At 38.7% G+C, this 16057-nt stretch overlaps 1 protein-coding gene across 5 annotated transcripts in view; it reads right to left on the bottom strand.

Moving 5' to 3' along the window:
* TRAPPC9 (trafficking protein particle complex subunit 9) overlaps nt 1-16057 on the bottom strand; it is a 529308-nt gene that overhangs the window by 433042 nt on the left and 80209 nt on the right. For all 5 annotated transcript variants that reach the window (XM_059815895.1, XM_059815893.1, XM_059815896.1 and 2 more), the window contains 3 exons: nt 15705-15837; nt 9811-9974; nt 445-597 (listed from right to left, as the gene is read on the bottom strand). In XM_059815895.1, coding sequence (XP_059671878.1) covers nt 445-597; nt 9811-9974; nt 15705-15837 — 450 coding nt within the window. The remainder of the gene's footprint in view (nt 1-444; nt 598-9810; nt 9975-15704; nt 15838-16057) is intronic.

Genomic DNA, 16057 nt, shown 5'->3' with positions numbered 1-16057 from the left:
ATGCCCTACTTTGCAGTACGTCACTTCTGGCAAAACTGCAGTCAGCCACCGTTAAGAATTCTACAATCCTGGATAACTAAATGATCAACCTAATGTTGTTTCTCTTTAAAACCCACTGATGTTTGCAAACTGTTTATCTTCATAAGATAAGGATACAACAAAGAGACATCAAAAACACTTTGTCAAGAAAGATTTAAAAAGATAGCAGGGCAAGGTCTCATGATAGGAAAGCTTGGTCAGGCTATCATGCCCACAGCAGCCGCAAAAATTCAGTCTTCAATCCATACTGCTTACTGAACAGTTGTCTTTGCATTACAAGACACAAATATGAAAATACACAGCCACATCGCACACCGTATTTTAAAACGAATGGCACAACAATTGGATAAGTGTTTCTCAGAAGTACATACAACCCTCCTAAGCAAGGAGAAATTAAAAACTCACCGTCACTGAGATCTTGCAGAAGGTTTTCTTGGCATGAGAAGTCCAGCTTCACTTTAATGTTTACAGTAAATGTTGCAATCTTTCCAGGTTTTAAAGGAAACTGGGACAGGGTATCTTCTAGCTTCCAACTCAAGAAGTCCCCATACAGCTTCTCTGTATTAAAATAAGGAAAAAATTCATGAGCATAACCACTGTGTTAAGGAAGTTTACGTTTATAACGTTGTACAGAGTATTAACTGATTCGTCATTTTCTGTTTATATTCTAAAATATTCAGAATTGAGGCATTAAAAATTAATGTAACACTAGAAAGACATTAGAGAGGTTACTGACATTGACCTGGAGGCATGTAGATCACAAAGCTCAAAATATGACTCTAACTGAAGAACGCTACCAGAAGAAAAATATTGCACAATAGGCAGCATTAAATATATATTTTGAATACTTGAGAACACAGCCTGAAGGCGACCTGAAAGTTCATGTAGTTTTGAATCATACAGACTCCAACTCAGGAAACAGCACATGAATGCAAAAAACATTTCGTCAAAATAGTACACTAAAATAAATCAGTTATAATTCTGAAACACAATGGAGAAGGCTAAGATGACTATTGGCTTTCGGTTTTTTATAAAAGAAAGTCATTTCTCAAAACTGAGAGGCATAAAGTATACAAGACCCAAATATTAAGGAAGCTGCCAGACAGGACAGTTTGTGTTAAAAGATATTTGTTGGAGAAATTATTTACCATTGGTCCACATGAGATACAGCATCTGTAATTATTAGCTGCTCTGCCCTAAGCCTAAAGTGCCAGAAGTAGTATCAGAAAAAAAACCATTATTAACTGTTCATCAACACATTGAGATACTTCATCCAGTTATTCACTCTCCTCATTATTCTAGCAACATCAGAAGATCCACCTTGTAATAAAGAGGAGCAGAGGGTTAAGTCCACTTCAGGAAGAAGGGTGAGCCAGTTATATGTTATTTCAAGCTCTGAAGTATGCCAAAAGCTAGCGTCATGGACATTTAAGTACCTTCAGCAAAAGCAATCAAAAAAGTGATATTCTATGAACTTTATGCAAGAGAAAGTATTTTTTTTTTTAGAATGACAGAAAAGGTTGTTACATACTAGAATGGTACAGTAACACAGTGACTTCTTCCTGAATTAATCTTACTTCGGATGCTTAATAGGCACAAGAAACATCTGCTGATCTGTTATTTCTTTTATGCATTTCACGAATAATACTGGGGGGGGGGGAGGGGGGCTGAATCCATTGTACAGGGTCTGGCTGAGATGGAGTTCATAGCCGCCTGTATGGTGCTGTGTTTTGGATTTGCGACTAAAACAGTGTTGAGAACGCACCAGCTTTTTGGCTATTGCTGTGCAGTACTCGCACGGCATCAAGGCTTTCTCTTTTCCCTCTCTGCCTTGCCAGCAAGCTGGCCAGCAGCGGGCAAGAAGCTGAAAGACAACACAACCAGGACAGCTGAGCCAGAGTGACCAAAGGGATATTCCATGCCATAAAAATGTCATTTTGTTTTGGCTTTTTCTTCCTCTTTCCTTTGCTTATTAAACAACCTTTATCTCTACCTGGGAGTTTTCTCACTTTTGTCCTTCCGATTCTCTTCCCCACCCCGCTGGGGGAGAGGATGGGCGGAGCGAGCGAGCAACGGGGTGGGGGCTTTGCTTCTGGCCAGGGTCAACCGACCGCATCCATAAATTCATTAATATTTGCAATACCATACAATGTTAAACACTGCAGAAAAGTCCATTAATGCACAAAATAAACATGATGGTTTGACTGGCTGAATCCTAAAAATATATTTATTAATCTATTATAGTATTATAACCTATTATAGCTATATATAGTAGGCTTATTTAAACACCAGTTGAACACTGCTTTGCATAACCCGGGGACCACTGGAAGTCACACAGTTCATCTCTACTTCACACCAGGCTACCATATTTAAGAGCAAGTCAGTGTATCGCCATTTCAGAGCCTTTCCAAAACCGTCATCTAAGATCCATGTGTGAGAAAATGGGGTGGAAAGACTGCATCAACAACTACAATCTAGAATTAGGGATCTTTCTCTAAAAGTAATTAGAATTCCAGTCCAAACTTTGTTGATTTGCACAGAAACCACTGCATCTAGGGAAGAAAAAGTGAATATTTTTCTATTAATTCCTACCTAAACAATAACTGCTTTGCCTGAGATATTTTTCTCACAGGCCATCAATTGTTGTCTTGTGTCTTTCCACATCAAATCAATATTATAGACTTCTTTATAACAACAAAGATGAGGTAAAAATAAAAACATCCTCCTTAAAGTCACCTCCACCTCATCTAATGATTTAGCTGTAACCATATCACTGTTCTGATTTTCTTCTATTTTCAAGAAAAGCAGCAGCTTAGGAAGTGCAGCAATCTCTATACCTTTTTCCTGATAAGTAGAAACATAATATGCTAAAGGGATGTTTTTCCTCAGTGTAAGAATGACATATCCCAAGTACTTGAGTGTATCTTGAGTCTAATGAAAAAATTGTTTCCAAAACGTATTTTCATTAAGTAGGAGATTTATTTGAATATATTGTGAGTGAGAAGACTTTCCAAGTGAGAACAGCCCTTGCAGATACTCTCTGATTTAACACCTGTAATTACCAGAGAAGGTCTAAATGCTCAAACTAAAAGTTAAAAACCTTAAAGCCTTTAACTCAAGAGTTTAAATTAGTAACTTGTATTATTATTTTACTGGATACTAAATCACTAAAATCATAACAAATATCATATAATAGCTTACCCACAATCTAACTTTGGTTTACCCTAACCCAATCCAACTCTTAACAGATTTTAAGGTCTGCAAAGAAAAAAAAAAATCCACGTTGGCATTTTGCATAGAGAAACTCCATAGACTCGTACGTCTTTTGAGATCACAAGAACCATTCCTCAGTTCTTGTCAATCTTAAGTTCCCAGGTACATCGGACTTTTTGCTGTGTCCCTCATTCTCCCAATTACATGTCTTTCAAAAGATGCATGAAGGGTTTATTTCAATGTAAACACATCTATAAAATTCTTTACTGAAATAATTTAACCCTTTGTTTGGGTATTTGACTTTACATGGCTATTAAAGCCATTATGAGAAACCATAATCTGTTTGTGCCTTCCCACCATCACAAATTCATGCTATTGTATAGAACAATATGTATTAGGACTGCTACTATTTTCCTTAAAATTATTTGCTCTGAAGATAACCAGTGAACAAACAAAACCGTAAAATGATGAATTTAAGAATTATTTAAATAGGAACAAATTCAAGTTAGACTAGCAATGTATATTTAGTACTTGGTATAGTTGAACATTAATATCTCAATTGCACAGATTGCAAACAAGTAGAATTTATGGGCTACCAAGATTTTAATCTCTCTTTTTCTCTTCATAAAATGCTTTATAGAACAACAGTGTAGACAAAGGCATCTTTCAATAGCAATGTTTAAGGTTGCCAGCTTTAAATTCTTCTGCAAATTACATCCACCACTTGATCAGATTCATTTCCAGAGAGTTAATCTTGACTAGATCTCACAATTTTGGGGAGTAATAATGTCAAAGGCAAGAAACTGAAAAGGATCTCATGAAATCAAGTGTGTAGACAAAAAGATGGACTTCAACATACAGAAAGTTAACATAATGTTGTCAAACCACACCCAAAACAAAACCCACCATGAAAACGTAGGTCATCATTAGGAAGGATACTGAGAGCAAGTAAAAGAGGGGCATTTTGCCACTGTACAAAACCTCGGTGTGCTCACATCCTAAGTGTTATTTGCAGTTCTGGTCTCTGTACTGCAACGAGGACGTACTAGAGCTAGAGACAGTCCAAAGAAGGGTAACTAAAATGATCAAGGGGGTGGAGCAGCTGCCACATGAGCAGAGATTAGAAAATGCTGGGACCCTTCAGTTTGAAGAAAAGGCTGAGTAGGGGAAGGTGACTGCAATTTACAAAAATTACAAAGATGGCAGATAAAGTGAATGCAGAACTGCTGTTGACTAAATTCCCTGGTATAAAAACTGGGAACACTTGATAAAACTAGTGGGAGATTGGATTAAAATAGATACAGCACTTCTCTACACAGCGGGTAGTGAACTTCTGGAAGCTGTTGTTACAGGAGGCTGCAGAGGTAAGCAGTACCAGCAGCTCCAGAATGGGATTAGGCAAATTCTTGGGTAAGTCCACAAAGGGCTACTGAAAAGGAGTATATATGTACAGCAACTATGGATGCTGAGTAAGCACAACAAACACCACAACAGTGGCAAGACTTGCACGCTGTCCATAAGCAGCATCTCCTAATGTCCTGTGACTACTGGGCTAGATGGACCATCAACCCTAGTACAACATTTCTTAAATTCTTATGCCTTTGTCTTTCTGTGGGAGAATGGGACACGACGGGACTGAATCCTCCATTAACCATAGGTTATGATCTGGAGACAGCCTCAAAATTGCAAACTGAACTTCAAGCATCAGAGAAACTCTATATGCACGGAACAGTGTTCTGAGCACAGTTGTGCATTCCTGACGAACAAAGATTTACCAAAAAAAAAAAACCCACAGGAGGATAAAAAGATGCAGTTCAGCCTGGAGGTCCAGTGAGAAGCTAGCAACACTACTGGAAATTTAATTAGAACACTTGGAACAGTGAGGGAAAGAGTTTAAAGGTAAGGACAAGAAGAAACGAAGTAGAAAGAAAAATGTAACAGGCTACAGCTGAAAGGTGAAGTCTGGGCAGAACATAACCAAAACAACTGCTGCTTCACAAGCTGAGCAGTTGAATGGAAATACAAATGCAAGAGCAGTTGCCAGCTAGCGCTGGAAGGATGAGACCAGAGTACTCCACATCTCTGAATTCAACATGCACAAAGGTACACTGAAGACAAGTACGATCAGACACCTAAAGATAGAAATCTGATGTGCTTCAAGGCAACAAAGCTCTTCAGACTTCTATACTAACCTGCATGTCTGATTCTTGATGCCTCACCATCAGAAGTATATATTCCTAGAATACACAGACCTCAAGAAAACTATCAGTTCTAAATGCATAGGCATCAGCATTCACACATCTTAACTTCTCCAAGAGCATGGAGTTCTAGTGAAAATGAAAGTTGCGTATTTAGCATGGCAGAGTATCTGCCACCTTTTTTTAAAATGAGGAACTGTGGGGTGTGCACACTAGAATGACATTAAAAGCACTAATAGTTCATCAGCTCGTAGGCAGTGTACCGATAGTAACTTTCCTTTGAGATTGGGGAAAAACAGCCTCTTTCAAATTGAGGAGACAATCCAGAATATTTCGAACTCAGATCTGGTAGACAGAAAAGAACTTGCAGGACTTGTTATGTTCTTTACAATGTAAATGTATCTAGCAGAGTTTTCTCTAGGCAATTAGCAAATATCCCTAAAAGGAGAAAAAAAAACCTGTTCTAAAATCATGAACCATTTGAAATTTATCCTATGAGTGGAAAAAAGAGTTAGCAAGAATCACACAAAATCATGAAGCTCTCTGTCCGCCAGTGTGGGCAGAGAGGAAGAAATCTGAGCTGAGAAACCCAGATAGTAAAACCACAGCAGCTAGAGTGGGGCTGGATTACCAACACTCCTCATTGTCCTACCTTCACAAGGACATTTGGACTAATTGGAGAAAAGCCTGCCTGCATTTGCAACGCTCTATGGAACATAACCCAACTCCAATTTGAAAGACGCTGCAGTTTTGTTTGGCAAAAAAGGTAAGTAGATCTATTCCAGGATATTCACAGTTCTTAAAATGGGTTACTTGGACCTCAGAGTAGGTTTTCATTTGTGGTCTGGCACAGCTAAACAGCTGAGTCTGCAAGCAGATGTGTTCAAAGACCATGGGAAGAATACAGCTAGAGAGGTGAAATTATTTCTCTATATTTAAATTCCAGAGGTCAATCACTTCTAAGAAAGATCAGTAAGGTTTTGCTTCATTATCCAAGTTCATGCAGTGTGTGCAGCTGGTGCTCACTACTAGAGCCTGACAACCTGTGAGGCTGGTAAGAACGCCTGGCATGCTCTTCTCACTGCTTCAAGTTCGAAAACATTAGTGTCACATTTGCCCCTGAGTGGGTCAAATCATTGGGTTACCAAAGCTTTTAGAGCGCACCCCCTAACTGAGACATAACAAGCCCCTGACAAGAGCAGACTGGAGACAAAGGATGGAAAGGCATTCCTCTTCGCACGTCATCCTTCTAAAAAAAGTATTTGACCATCTGACCTGGTGAGGAACAATCTGAGGTGACAAAGTTGACCTTGACAGCATACATGTGATGTCCAACCCAGAGATACCACAGCCTGGTAGACAGAGTGGTGCAATGAGACATTAAAAGATGTGACAGACATGTTTATTGTGGCAGCGTGACAAGTCCCTTTTGCCGATTTGCCTCAGGATCTGTTCCGTAACTCACGGCTGCTAAAGGACTCAAAAACCCTGTGACGTCCTTTATGAACTTGCACAGGGTGAGCTGCAATTTCTGCTCATTAATCTGACAGCCCAAGAGGAAAAGCTAAAGAGCTGTACCTGAAAGAAACAGAACGGAGGAAGTAAGGGAGGGCAAGTTTGAAAGCCTGATCTCCAGAGATTCTCATTAACAAGACACCACTGAAAACAATGCCAGAGAAGTGGGCTTCCTCAAGAAAAGTGACTGGCTATAGCTGGCATAACAAAGGAGGGAGGTCAGGTCATTGCACTGCAACAGCTAATCCCACCCAGTAATTTCAAAACAACAAAAAAGAGAATGTTTGCCATTTACAGCATTCATCTTTGTGCTAGAAGTTGTGGCCTCAGAAATAGAAGGTATGGAAATGGAAGTCAGACAGGCATGCACGCAGCAGCTGCAAAAGATTTACGAGCAACTGCCAAGACTAAAAGAACCAAAGCAACTCAGGTGAAATCAAGGATGATTGAAAGCTCTTTGTATTTGGCTGAAATTGGACAACTTCTCATGGGCTCCCAAGTTGACAGGCAAGCTGTGGTCATGGCAGAAGAAGATGCCTGACAGCTTTCAAGGAGACCTTGAACAGTTCAAATCACAGGCACATTTCAGCTGAAGAGTAGAAAAGAACATCCACGAGACAACTTCTTAATGCACTACAGATACTTCATAAGTGTCTGCATATGCTCTCAACTTGATATATAATACCAAGAGCTTTTGTTGCTATTAGAGATGGTTTAGCGTCGTATCCACATTATTTCCGTGCGTATAGTATCACTGACCAAACTGAGCTGCTGACATGACAAATATTTAGTTCCCTGTTGACCACCAGAATCCCATGTCACACTGCACCATGAGTCCATCCTTATGCATTTTTATCAATTTGCAATAATAACTAAAATGAAATAGAGTTCATTAAAAAAGGCAAAGGTCCATCCTTTACAAGACCTACACGCAACCACATTTGAAGCAACGTAATTATTACATGCTTAATGTGAACCATTAGCTCTTCTGCCATGGATAGCGTTTTTCAGAGCTTTACATCATACCCACAGCAGACAGTCATGTAAAAGGTCATACTTATTTAAGTATGTATTTTCCTCCAATAATATGGTTCGTCTCGAGCATACAGGGGTGCGTTTCGCTTCTGAGAGACAATGCAAGAAACTGAAGACTTCTGCTTGACAGGACCCTGGGTAACCTGATCTGAAGCTTTGCTTTCAAAAGAAGGTTGTTTAAAATGATTTCCAGAGGCCCCTGCCCACGTAGACTTCTACAATTCTATGATTCTGATTGCATGGTTCTCACACTCTCAGAACAAATATCATTCGGTGCCTCTCAAAACTCACTGTCGTTTGTATTTTTCCGAAATGGCGATTTAAGTGTTGCATTTTTTTTGAACATGCATATTTATAAGTTACTGATCAGAAACTTTCCTTTTTCTGACAAAGACAATTATTATCATGCTTGATAACATCTAAGAGACTATCAAATACACAAAGAATGTTCAGTATAAAAAATTTCTATAGAGAAAGAAAATGAAGGATGAAGTAAAATTAAAGTCTTACCAAACGCATAGCTGAGCGTATCAACTTTTCATCTTTTTCCCCCCACTGTCTTTAACAAAAGTTGTAACTGAGAGATTATTATGGTTTTAAAGTTGATAAGAGTCTCTTTTTCAAAATTTTGAACCAAATAACTGCCTAATGTTATGTGCTAAGGGTCTGATTAACATTTGATGCAGAGGCCCATATATTCCATCATTTAATACATTTCATTGCATACCCTTGACCGTTTAATATGCATGCTGTATGTGGTCCTTCCATTACATACATACAGCACCTAGGTACAGTAGAAGCATGTTGGAACTACTGAAATAAGAACAGTAAGTCATCATACTTTTCAGCTTCTAAAATTATTCTTGGTAGCAAGTCTCAGTCAGAAAATCTATTCTTAGATGATTGGCAACTCCTATTCTCTCAGGTTGCAGAGAGGAGGATACTCTGTTGAAAAAAAATCACAAGCTCGAATACTGAAATGAACAAAAATCACTAGGTATCACATTGCATTTTAATACTCTGGCACTGACAGAATAAAACCTGCAATAAAATAAGGTATTTCTATTGTAAGTCAAGATTATCTTGCTTGTCATCTGCAGTTCTTCTGTTAATATCACTTTCATAACGATGCCTCAGAGGACAAACCAAAAACAATAAAACCCATCACAAAACAAAAGCAAGATTCACCTATCAGACTACTTTTTAATACTAATACGTACAGAGTATTTTAGGAGAAATAAGTGGAACCAGGAGATGTACTGTATTTCTTCCATACCTTAAACTATTCTTTTAACTTGCAATAGCTTATTTATTTATTTATTGCCTTGCCTTTTAAAGTCTTTTATCCCATTTTTTTCTTATTGCTCACTGAGTGAGACAGAAGTAGGCTTATTTACTTCCACTCCCTCAAGTAGGACAACATTACTGTTAATGATAATTTATTTAATTAACTAATCAGTGTGTTTAGACATAAGGAGAAAATAATTTAGACCCAAGATTCTTGCTTTTTACTAGTTATTGCCTCAGGATTTTTTCCCAAGTAACATAAAAATGAAATCGAGATTTCCAAAAAGCAGGTGACCCTTTGAAACACAGATGGTTCTACAATTTCTTTCATTTTCTTTCTAAATTTTCTTACATTCTCTTTCATTTCTATATTCCTACAATAAAAATCAAACTGAATGATTCCAGTTCCGTAACAAGGATTATTACATTTATTCTAAACTGACCTAAAATAACACAACCAGTCCCCTTTTTATCAGAGAAAAAATGATCATTATTATTCCTAAATATAAATCAGCATACACACCCTTAGTGTTGACCATTTTCGCTGTGACCTCTAGTTTCTCCAGCGGTTCTGTTCCAATATTTTCTAACTTAATGATAAGCTGTTGGGTCTCTCCATTGTAAAGCTGGACAGACACATTAGTGGAGATTTCATCCCCTGAAGAAGGCTGAAGTGTATGAGCAGACCTACAATATGTGACACACAGACAAACAAAATATTATGATAAACACATTAAAAGGCTGTCCAAGTTAATATTCACTATTCTTTGAAGACTCAGAAGCTATGCCTCTGCAATCTTGAATATATTAGATATCATTTTCCATTCTCATTTTAGCCAGGGCCATTTTTTATAACCATTGAGGATAAACGTTAATATTTTATGCATAAGACAAGTCAGATTTCAAACAATATCAAATATGTATTCCTAACTGTGAAAGCTTGTTAAAAATTGCTGCAAAAACAGTAAGAAAGGGAAAAGAGCAAAAAAGCAAAGAGCAGGTCATTAGAATGAGCAAACTCAAAAAAGTGGTATCTGATCTACCAAATGTTTGAACACTAGGGTTGAGTAACAATGAGCATCAAGAGCTGAATATAAACCAAAAATAACGAAAATTAAAATTGAGGAGAATAAGAAGTTGAGCGCTGCTTAGGAGAAACCAGGGTGACAGTCCTCTGCAAGATCCTGAAGTCCACACTGCTCTCTTAATCAGCCTGCAAAGACTACAAAAGTGAGAATAAAGTTAACTGGTAGAAGAAACCTCAGAAGAGATGAACTCTTTGTACTCACAAGTGAGGATACATTATCTTACGTTGTTAGGCATTCCCAAACTCCACCAACATAAGATAGATGTGGAATGAAGACAGAAACACCTTTAATGACAGATAAGCATCACTATTATACACAGCTGTTCACCCAGAAACTGTTTTCTTAAGGAATCATAAACAGTATCTGAAATACGAGTAAGATATACTAAGTAGAGCAATATATTGTAAAAATAACATAGACAGGAAACAAAAATTATTCTACAAGTTGTATGTGCTAGAGAAAATGCATGGGTATCTAAAAGCTTCAGAAACATGAGAATTTATTTAAATGAGTATCGAATTTATTTAAATTAGTATCAAGCTTTTCATTTTAAAGAAACAAATGTGTCAAACCAGTCAATTATTGAAATAGCAAATATGCACAGTGCTATGACAACACATCATGGATAAAGGAGAATTGAGCAGTAACCTTGACCTTTGCTAGGAAGATACAATACGGGAGTTCAGAGAATGCAGTTTCAGTGGACAGCAGAGGGCACAAACCTCGTGGGAGTGGATCCTGGAAGAAATTCACTTTGTGAAAGGTGAAATATTGAATATAAATGAACTCTTTAGAACATGAATGAGGGAAGAAGGATTGCAGAACAAGACAGATGGGCAGAGGTTCAATTTCTGACTGTATTTTTCATGCTAATGCAAAGTGGTCAGAAGGGATCAAGGCTACAAGGGCAAAAGCTACTGAGATTAATGACCGATAAATCTGTCAGGAAATCCAGGTTCAGTAACTTCTTTTGGCAGGCATTTCTGCCAACCTTCCTTTCTATCCTGTCCTTCCTAAGCACAAGATAAGCAACCTCCACAAACAAGAGCAGATTTTAGTCTTCCAGAACGCATCTATGGCAAGTACTTAAAATATGTATTTTTTGATCATTTAAAATTTACTGTCATGTATTGTTATCTTTGCAGCACTCGGAAGTTTGGGCATTTGGAGTGACAAGAAAGGAGAAATTTCTCCCCTCATATGTAGACAAAAGTATCAAGGAGCTGCATACTAACAAACCGAACAAATGGTACTTTCAATTACTGTATAAATGTACGTCCGAAACCTGAGCCCAAGCTAATTCAGCTTACATAACCTTTTCTGTAATACAGCTTCTTCAATTAAAAACCATCTCAATTCTTTTTTAAGTACTGGGTAGCCACCAGCTTTGTTCTGAACTTGAACGACCTCAGGACTGAGGCTTGCCACGGGGCCATTGGTAGATGAAAAATTGGCTATGAGCCGGCAATGTGCACTTGCAGCCGAGAAAGCCAGTCGTATCCTGGGCTTTGTCAAAAGAAGCGTGGCCAGCAGGTCAAGGGAGGTGATTCTGCTCCTCTATCTACTTTGCTCTGATGAGACCCCACCAGGAGTACTATGTCCAGCTCTGGGGTCCCCAGCACAAGAGAGACATGGACCTGTGTCATGGTTTAAGCCCAGCCGGCAACTAAGCACCACACAGCGCTCGCTCACTCCCCCCTGCCCCAGTGGGATGGGGGAGAGAATAGGAAAAGTAAAAGCGAGAAAGCTCGTAGGTTGAGATAAAAACAGTTTAATAAATGAAGTAAAATAATAATAATAATGATAATAAAAATTGTGATGAAAACAACAACAAACCAGAAAGGCAAGTGATGCAAATGAAAACAATTGCTCACCACCCTCCAACCGATGCCCAGCCCAAGCAGCGGTCCCCCGGCCAGCTTTCCCCCTAGTTTATATACTGAGCATGACGTCCTATGGTATGGGATATCCCTTTGGTCAGTTGGGGTCAGCTGTCCCGGCTGTGTCCCCTCCCAACTCCTTGTGCACCCCCAGCCTACTCACTGGTGGGGCGGTGTGAGAAGCAGAAAAGGCCTTGACTCTGTGTAAGCACTGCTCAGCAGTAATGAAAACATCCCTGCTTTATCAACACTGTTTCCAGCACAAATCCAAAACACAGCCCCATACTAGCTACTATGAAGAAAATTAACTCTATCCCAGCCAAAACCAGCACGACCTGTTAGAGCTGGCCCATAGGAGGGCCACAAAAATGGTCAGAGGGATGGAACACCTCCCTCTGAACAAAGGCTGTAAGAGCTGGGGTTGTTCAGCCTGGAGAAGAGAAGGCTCAGGGAGACCTTCCTGCAGCCTTTCAAGGGGGTTTACAAGAAACATGGAGAGAGACTTTTTACCAGGACCTGTAGTGACAAGACAAGGGGCAAGGGTTTTAAACTGAAAGACGGTAGGTTTAGATTGGACATAAGGAAGACATTTTTTATGATGAGGGTGGTGAAACACTGGCACAGGTTGCTGAGAGAGGTGGTAGATGTCCCATCCCTGGAAGCATTCAAGGTCAGGGTAGACAGGGCTCTGAGCAACCTGATCCAGTTGAAGATGTCCCTGCTCATTGCAGGGGGTTTAGACTAGATGACCTTTAAAGGTCCCTTCTAACCCAAACCGTTCTATGAATCTGTGCCTGATCTGAACTTGTCCTGACCTGCCTGCTACTTTGGTTTGACTTACTGTAGCTGTAGCAGCAATTTTTCTTCTGACTTGGTGGCTACACCTATTGCTTTATTTCTGTTACTTCCGTTTGGCACGACCATAGTTTCATATAGATAGTAGTAACAAGCAGGTGTACTAGGTAGAATGAGATATTTATGACTAACGCGATGAGGGAAACACAGGTCTGGTGTGATAGCAGAGGCATTGCGAAGTGGAGACACAGGATGCAGTGGAGAGGACTACTGGCGTGGGATGGTAAGAGATGGGTCACACGCTTAGCACCAGAGACCCAACAGCTATTCACTGACAGTCAAAGAAATGCAGACCCGGAGCTGGACAAAAAGAGTTTTCAGGGGTAGCAAAGAAAACAAGAATCTAACATACAAAAAAGCACCACATCATATATTAAATTTGGATGTAACATGGAGCTTGATTGAAAAAAAAAAAGCAAAAAACAAGGCATAAAAATGTGTTAGCAAACAACAATTGCCTCAAGTGTTTTCTAGAGCGGGGGGGGGAGGAAAACCAGCATCAACATCATATTCCTCTCAGTGAAGGTCTCCAGATGCTGACAACTCGCTCTACCACCAGACTGAAAAGGCCAATCTTAAGACCCAGAGGAGCAGTGGGAGGGTAAGCACAACACCGGGATAACAGGTAGAAAATAGGAAGTATGTGTCTAACAATTTGAAGCGTATTTACTACTGATTCTTCTTCTGTATGGAGTATTTCTTTTTCTTTCTTCTGTAGTAATTGCATCTGCATTAATAATGGTTCGTGTATTGGACTGTTAAGATACAAACAGTAAATTCTTAGCTTTACGCATTCCTCTTTGCCCATAAACAAGATTCTGAGCAGAAGAGTATTGCACAGTTATTTCAGTATATTAGAAAGTACTCATCAAGAAAGCAACCGATAATACGTGGCGCACTGGCATGCAGCTTCAAAAATTCCTGGTTCTTGTGGAAATGACTGGTATTTGTCCAAGTTCATCTATATCAGAAGTATTTCATTATTTATAAGCTTGTCATTTTTTCCCCTCAATTTTCTTACTTTATAGGCTTTTTTCATCAAGACTGTTTTACTCAGTAGCATATTTTTATATACTCTATATATGATACCTATAAATTTATGCATAATTATAAATATGTATAATGATGAAAATCTATACTAACAAAGTCATTCTCAACCCACAGCAAGCTTCATTACAGCTCCTGCTAAATTGAGCTTATTAAATTGACCTTCTATAACATAGATCAATAAAAAAATTGTACAGTTCTAACAAGACATTATGGTACGCTTAGAAAGGCCTGGAATTATTCTTGCCAATATGACTATCACCCCAAAATTACTATTAGATCAATCAGCTGTTGAAGAAATTATAAACAGCTATATATCTTTGACCTTTCAAACAAACCTCTTCCTACACACCAGCAGTTTCACCTACCAAGAAGCAAGGCAATAAATACAGTATCAAGATTATCTCAAATACTTCAAAAATAAATAGATTTGGTGAAAAATTAAGAAAAGTCAGCTCAGCTCCAGTAGAAGGTTCCAAAGACAATCAGCTATAAAAACTAATATGCTCTGTCAAGAAAAGACTCTCTTTCAAGAACAGAGCTGTACTCTTACAACTATTTGCAAAACGGTAGATGGATGGCAAGACTCTGAGATACAGTGATCAACATGAAGCTTAGTGGGTGAATGCTCCTGAACCTTGAAAAGTTCCAAAAATTGCATAGAATCAGTGTCTTAACAGCACTCCCTAAAATCGTGGAATTAGTCAGCCACATTCTTCATGAAAAAAGTGCTCAAAAATAACCCCCACAAATACCCCACACTACTACTGTATCCTTTTTGGTGTGTGTATAAGGAAGTTATTTTAGTTGATTCTTCCTGTACCTCTTAAACATCGTTTCTGTAGTACGGTCTCAAGTTTGGGCCCCTCCTGAACAATGGAAATATTGATATATTGGATCAAGTCTGGAAGAGGGCTATCAAAATGATTAGGAGGCTAGAGTACATGACGTACAAAGACAGGTTCAAAGAGATGGGTTGGTTCAGTTTAAAAAAAAAGAAAAGGAGGTGATTTTTACACTTGTGAGTGTAGTCAGACATCAGACCTGATTTCCCACAGAGGTGATGGAAACACCGCCCATGGAGATAATTAAAAGTTAACGAGATCATGCCCTGGGCAACCTGATCTAACATTGAAGTCATACCACTTGTCAAAGATGGCCCTGCTTTGAGCAAGATCCTGGACCAGATGACCTCCAGAGGGACCCTTTGCAACCTACACTATTCCATGGATTACCTCTTTACTTCAAGATTTTAAGAACATTTAGCCTTTAAAGGATTTTGTTTTTAAAAGTGTGACTTCAATAATGAATAACCATTACACTCCCTCAGTTAATTAAATCTCAAAATATTTTCTATGAAATTCCAAGGTTTCAAGGAGTAAACCAAAAAACTTAGATTTCTATTCTAAAGTAAACAGAACAGATATAGTTTATGTCTTATTTTACTAAAGCACTGATCATATACTCAGATGAAGGAGTTTTTATTCAGCATGTGACTAACGCTTAAATACGACCAAATAAAAACATCACTTAATTCAGCTTCTTACCTTGGAAGGGAGGTACTGATCTGCAGCCTTGGTAAAGCTGGAATGACTTCAACAGTACAGCCATTGGTCTTCACTCCTGGCAGATTGTCCAGAAGGCAATCACTGAAGACTCCAAAAACTGAAGTATGGTAACCTGATTTTTAGAAGAAAACACCAGCATGTTGTGATTTTTTCTGTTTTCTGAAAGGTCTAAAAGTACTACGCTTACTAGTCAGATCTTGCCAAAATTTCTGCTACCCAAACCACCACCTTCTCTACAGAGGATTCTTCTCAGAACACAAAAATATGTAAAAGGTTTTCAAACCCCCTAAATAACATTTATAACTACATGACAACATACAAACACCACACAT

Source organism: Gavia stellata, chromosome 3 (assembly GCF_030936135.1).
Source record: "Gavia stellata isolate bGavSte3 chromosome 3, bGavSte3.hap2, whole genome shotgun sequence".
NCBI lineage: Eukaryota > Metazoa > Chordata > Aves > Gaviiformes > Gaviidae > Gavia > Gavia stellata.
Note: the sequence above shows the minus strand (reverse complement) of the source record. Positions and strands in the feature narration are given on the sequence as shown.